Below are 6,435 nucleotides of genomic sequence, written 5' to 3'. Positions count from 1 at the left end.
TTATTTATAGCTCTTGTACTTAAACATACATGCACAAATGAACAAAAGCATCTTTTACAAAAATGTCATCCCTAGAGTGCTTTACACAAATCTTGAGTTACTGTAACATTACTTGCCCTTCGCTTCCTAAGGGAGTCTGTAATTGGTTTGGTAGTGCAGTTCCTTGTGAGATTCTCCCATCTGTAATGAGCTGCTGGTGTGATATATTTTTGCTATAAAGTGGACCAGGGTGGCCAACATGACCTTGACTCCACAGTGCGTTAGAGTAATCACTGGAATCTTTCCATTGCTGCCATAGGCGGCTACAGTTGTTATTTGCAGCAGGTCATGTTATTTGTTGGATAGTGGAATCTAAACAACTGACACTTAACAACAGCTGCCTGTAGAAAAGGTATATGCTGGTGGTGGGGTGCAGACAAATGTGAATGAGAATAAATAACTTAAGAAAAATGGACATTAAATGATGCTACTAAATGTCAAGCATCTGACGTGATCAGAAATGTATCAGGCTGTCAGATGACAGAGGGAGAATGTGCAGGAAGGAATATGTATCACTATGACAACATGTCTGCATCATACAGATATTTCTCATCTACTTCCTGCTATAGTGTTAGTTGATCCAATGTGTACCATGCATGTGGAGAATGTGCCTTTAGAACATGTTACTTGGATTGCCATCCACTCACATCCATACATAGTATGTTATCAGTACTCCATGAGATGCTAAAGCACTTCAGCTATTAGGCTTAAGGGTTGTTACTAGGTATGTGGTCCAGGATTCCACTGAGAAGCCTAACCCAATTACTCCGTAACAATGTCTGACTAAGTGACATGCTCAGAATCACATAGTAGGCAAATGGAGGCTAAGGGAATCAAACCCTGGACTACAGGAAGCAGTCCATTAACAGCGTAGAGCCATAATTCACTGTGCTGCCAGCTATTATCTTACTGGCTTTTCCAAATGACAGTATGTATTACCAAGCCATTGCCTCTAATACTTGGTGAGTTGGGGGTAATGCCCCTCCAAGGCTGTAATAATAGTAAGAGCAGCCAGAATGGTTGTGGGTAGATGGCATGGTATCTGACCTAAAAATATTGAAGGCAGCTGGGAACAAGCTGTGGTGACATAATGTCACATCTATTTGCATGCTGATTTGAACCCTCTCTCTACCCATTAAGTTTCGGCATCTTACAGAAGAAAAAATTGCATTAAATTGGAATGCTGGTCATTTGCTGGTGGATTGAATCCAACTTCCTTCTAGGAAGTATACAGTATGACAAAAGCAAGGGTATACTAAAGTAATCTGTGGTTATTAACATAAGAAACGCAAATCTCCTTGGAAAGAATCTTCTTTCTTGACATGTTAAGACAACAACCTTTATCAAGAATGAACATTAATGTCCTGTTTTACAATTAATATTGCTATTCTTAAGAGAGGCTGCAGAAACTGTTGCTTTGTGGACTTAACTCTTCGTGAAATCATAAATGTTCAATTTACTCGATTAGGTCAGCATGCACCAATAATATTGATGCTTGAAAACAGCTCTGGTCTCTCATGCCTTATTCTGAAATGCAGGAGTTTAATAATACATCATAAAACTGACATCTGCTTTACTCGTGTGTGTGTGTGTGTGTGTGTGTGTGTGTGTGTGTGTGTGTGTGTGTGTGTGTGTGTATATATATATATATATATATATATATATATATATATATATATATATATGTATGTATGTATTTGTTGACTAATCCACCTGGGCTCTTTTCAAGCTCATCCTGGGGTTTACAGCTAAGAATCTAAAAAATACTTTGCAAGGTATTTACTATTGGCAAGAGAGCCTACAAATAAACTAAACAGTTCAATGTTACAGTAACATTTCAAACTGTCTTTTTGCAGTATGTAACATGCTGTCTCTCAACTGTCCATATTCTAGCAAAATGTCCAGACTTCTGCCTCATATTTTAATTTGTTCCTCATAACATTTGTGGTTTTCTAGCAAATCACTGAGGATTGAAGTCATTAAATAATATCCATTTGACTTTCAAAGTTCATATCCTTTTGAAAACACATGCTAACATAAATCCTGTTATTCTAGCAACTTTCTAAGTTTGTTAGAGCAATATTTAAAATATGCCCCTATTTTTGGCCTTTATCCTCCCATTGTTTTAAGCTTTGTCTGGATTTCTTGCTCTAGGAGGTTGACAGGTATGCCAAACACTGAAGCACTCACTGCTTTGCCCTCTTGTGCTGGTGACTAATCAGATAACACTGATATAAAATATGGATTTTGCCCATATACCAGATGAAATGTTACAATACTCCAGTCCAGTCTTGGCAGTTTCCCAATTACATATGCCATTTTTTATTTTAATTTTAACACAAAATCTTTGAACATTCAATATATTTTCTGACAGTAGATTGCTCTACAGACCATATGTCAGCTGCTGCTTTAGTTTCAGTGTGGACATTCTCAAGCCATATTTTTATATCTTTGTTGAATTCCCACTCACCATCACTATACAACATCTGGAGAAACCCAGGAGCACATCATCATGAATGAATGCACTTTTTTAACAACTGGAGTTTATTTGTGGTCACAGTGTTTCCTGTATTGAAGAAAATTATCAGTTATCTGAAGGCACCACACATTTGACTGTAGATCATAAGCCATACCTCTCAAGTGTACCTCATTACGAGGAACGTACCTCATTTGGGATCTTAAAAAGTTCATGTTCCTCGAAGTTCCCTCAAAGCTCCACATTGAAAGATTTTGTCACACATTCAGTATTAGTAATTTTTTAAGTGAAATCCATTGTAAATAGAAATGGATCATATTAATTCATTAAAAGATCATCTTTATAAGTAAAACCAGCATATTTTAACCATCCTATGACCTTCCTAGTTGAAGTTGTTAGGAAGCCATTAGTATGTGTTCCACATTTTGCCCATTTGTTCCACATTATGAGGGCTAGTGTTCCTCATTTTGGACATGGAAGGTTGAGAGCTATAAAAGTCCAGTCTGACAGTTTTACTGTAATATTGCAGTTAACTAATTAATGGTTATTACAGATGTGAAATTTCACTTTCATGAGCTTAAATTCCAGGAATTATACCAAGGCCTGGAAGTATTATTTCTGGATATTGCTGTGATTAATTATAATTTGTGGTGCTTTTATGTATAAGACAAATAATTTCACACTTCATTATGATGAATTATTTGTTCATTATTATACAATAAAGTCAATTAACTGTACAAAGACATGCATGCTGATTGGACAAAATAACTAGTGTGCTCATTATACATTGGGCATATCTGAATAGAAAACTCAGGCTGCTAAAATGTACTTCAGCTACTGTACTGGACTGTCTATTCAGATATGTTCCTGTAAGACTTTTGACAGCAGACAATACAATGAAAAAAGCATAAATGTCCTGAAAATTCATTATCAATTGAAATGCAAGGTTCCATCTCCCAATGTAAACATAGCCACATATGTTAGTCTAATTCATAGTTAATAAAACGTTTTTTCTCAACATTTTCTGATCAATGTGAGAAACATCTGAAGTTTGCTATGCCACATTCATCGTCTTGACATAACTTCGACTCCAGTTCAATTCCTTAATGTCCTTTGCTTCAAGATTCATAAGTTATTGACTCAGTTTAGTTTTGTTGTCAGACAAACAAAAGCAAAACACAAACATTTTAAACAGCAAGAACAATTCCAATTCTACCTTTTTTATCAACATTAGCTGCTGTCATAGAAGAATGACATTTAATATAATAACTGCTTCTTACCTCCTACATGTTTTTAGCATTCCTTGAACTCTTCAATACTTTTAATCCAAAAATTGGAGCCTGACCATGTAAAACCCTTTTAAGCCTTTGTATTCTAGCCTTGTCACACCCATATAAGCAGTTCTGGGACTTAATTCACCTTCTGCTGGTTGACCAACAACCTTTCAGTCTCTGTGCTAATGAATCACGGACAACACCGCAAATAATGGGAGAGCAGGTTTTAAAATTACTCTAATTCATTTAAAATGTGTAAAACACTAATATATGACATTATTTACTAACTGTAATAGTTAGTCATTTAAAAACAAGCTCAGAAATGTTATGGGGAACAGGACAACAAATATAAAGAAAAATCAGGTACATTCTGCAAACTCAAAGACAGTTGAGAGTTATGTCTTTCTGAAACAGAACAACATTTTCTGACACTGTTTACATATCTAGTGTGCCCCAGACTATCACAAACTGGTGGAAGAACGCTAAAACCCTTTTATACAATGATATTATTTAGGAAAAGTGAAACTTATTTTTCTTAATGTAATTGTATAATAGCAATAATCCACTCCTGAGTGAGAGTAATACAGGATTTACCCACGGCTGGTTTTGTTTAATCACTCGGGCTTCATCCTTGTGATCAAATCACACCGGCTGTGGGCAAATCCTGCATTACCCACACCCAGTCTTGGATTATTACTAAAAACTAACATGTTATTTAAGAACTATACATTTCTACTAACATACATCTGAAGACCATCTCTGCTACTACCAGAATTTCAAAAAAGCACCCCCAACATAAAGTACATACTGTAGTTTCAAAAGAAAGCTTTTGTTGCCCACACTTTTATCAGGGGTGGAATAGAAGGCAAAGAAATTATACCTGTGTAACTTTACAGTAAACCTGCTCAGGTGATCTTAGTACTGATTTTGGATAGAGTTGATTATACAATAAACAATATCATGTATAAAAATCGGGATGTAAAAAATATCACACGAGAGAAATCTTTATGAAAATGTAATTCCTTAATTTTTATAGCAGTCCAAATAACATATGTTTTGCCTACAAGAAAAAAATGCATTGTTGCTGTCTGGAAGTTTGAGATTTCCCAACTCCCCATATAAAAACTGTTGTCTACTTTCCCCTCCTCAGATATACTGTTGGCCAAGCTGATTCATGTTCCTTCTAGAATAAGAAAGATTCAGGTAAGTGCAATCTTCATTTTTGCTGCCTTGCTGTAATTTCTATCTGAGAAGTCTTACTTTTTTTCAGGCATGCTTGCATGTAATGTCATCACATAATCTTCAGATATGTTATTAAAGTCATTAAGGCACAAGATGAGAAAATCAGGGTATATAATTTCTTAGTGTCTCTTACCATTTAAAGTGCAGCTCATTCATTTCAACCAAATAGTTTCCAAAAGGTTTTGAAGTTGGCTAACAGAGTCGTTTTACTTTACTTCTCAAACATTGACATGGAGCATTACATTTCAGCATCGCTCATCTTAAAAGTGCTTGGAAGGTTGACTAGAATGATGTTGATTGTTTCTGACCTTTCTTATCCTCCTGGTTTCCCTGCATGACTTGATAATAAATTGGGAAAATGTCTTCTCTTGACACCTTAATCCAGCCAGTTTCACGTACATGATAGAGGTCCACAAATCCTCCGGAGTAAGCATCCCGATGGGTGGCATGGAAAACGGCATGGCGTGCTAAGGAGTAGGCCTCTTCAGTACTCATGTTGTAGTGGTATTCACAGTCCAAGATGCTGTAAGCATAGGGTGAGCCAGAGCCAACAGAGAACACATCTCCTGTCATCCGTGTTCCGTCACTGTAAACATAATAAAGGGAAGGACCTGTCTGGTCCCATCCACAAATAGTTGTGGCGACACAGAGATCCATTCCTTTGTAGGGGTACAGCATGTTAGAGAGAAGTTTGGCAGCTCCAGCTACGGTGAGCCTTTTCCCATTCCGTAATTCATATAAGCGGCATTCTCTAGCTAGAATCCGTTTCCATGTCATGCAGTCTGCAGACTTGCCCGAAGTGGTCCCCACTATATATTTATTAATGGGAATAATTTTTTGAGAGCATGAACAGGCCACAAGAGACCCACAAGAGGCCCGTGTGTCAGCTGCAGCAATAACACCATGCTTGAATCTAAATGCCAGTGTTGTAGTACCATGTGCCAGTTTTAGACCAGGATCCCCTTCCTTTCCCCTAGGTGAGCCTATATGCTCCACAGGGTCAGAACCTGGAGCAAGTGTAAAACTGGCATTGTTCAACCAAAGAGGGATGTCTTTGAGGTGGATGGAGTCTGGATATTTTTTGTGACATCCAGGAGTGCCTTCCAGTTTTAAACCACTTACTTCTTCAAGTGCCATTATGGATGTGAACACAGAGAGAGATGCAGAGTCACTTTAATGTTTATCAATATGCCAGATAAAATATTTCTATGAGCTTAATAAGAGCTGAACATTTTTAGACAGGGAGGGTATCCATGATCATAGATACATTCGGTTTCAAAGAAATATGATACCAGATGCTTTTAATTTGCAGATACCTCTGCTTGCTTGCAGCTATCAGGTTTCAAGCTTTGCAGAGCTGAGATAACACAAACCTTACATTCACATTAGCTCCTAAACTGAAAT

The 6,435-nt window shown here is 37.0% G+C and overlaps 1 protein-coding gene across 1 annotated transcript; it reads right to left on the bottom strand.

Annotated features, from left to right (window-relative positions):
• Positions 1-5,313: 5,313 nt before the first annotated feature.
• On the bottom strand, positions 5,314-6,168 carry LOC122790546 (proteasome subunit beta type-11-like). Its single transcript, XM_044058095.1, has one exon. It carries the CDS (start codon positions 6,166-6,168, stop codon positions 5,314-5,316), a length of 855 nt encoding a protein of 284 aa, XP_043914030.1.
• Positions 6,169-6,435: the final 267 nt, after the last annotated feature.

The sequence above is a fragment of the Protopterus annectens genome, chromosome 16.part0 (genome assembly GCF_019279795.1).
Source record: "Protopterus annectens isolate FY-2018-M chromosome 16.part0, PAN1.0, whole genome shotgun sequence".
NCBI lineage: Eukaryota > Metazoa > Chordata > Ceratodontiformes > Protopteridae > Protopterus > Protopterus annectens.
Note: the sequence above shows the minus strand (reverse complement) of the source record. Positions and strands in the feature narration are given on the sequence as shown.

What these genes read in the sequence shown, in the direction of transcription:
- LOC122790546 (XM_044058095.1), bottom strand. Translation starts at nt 6,168, where the DNA reads ATGGCACTTGAAGAAGTAAGTGGTTTAAAACTGGAAGGCACTCCTGGA.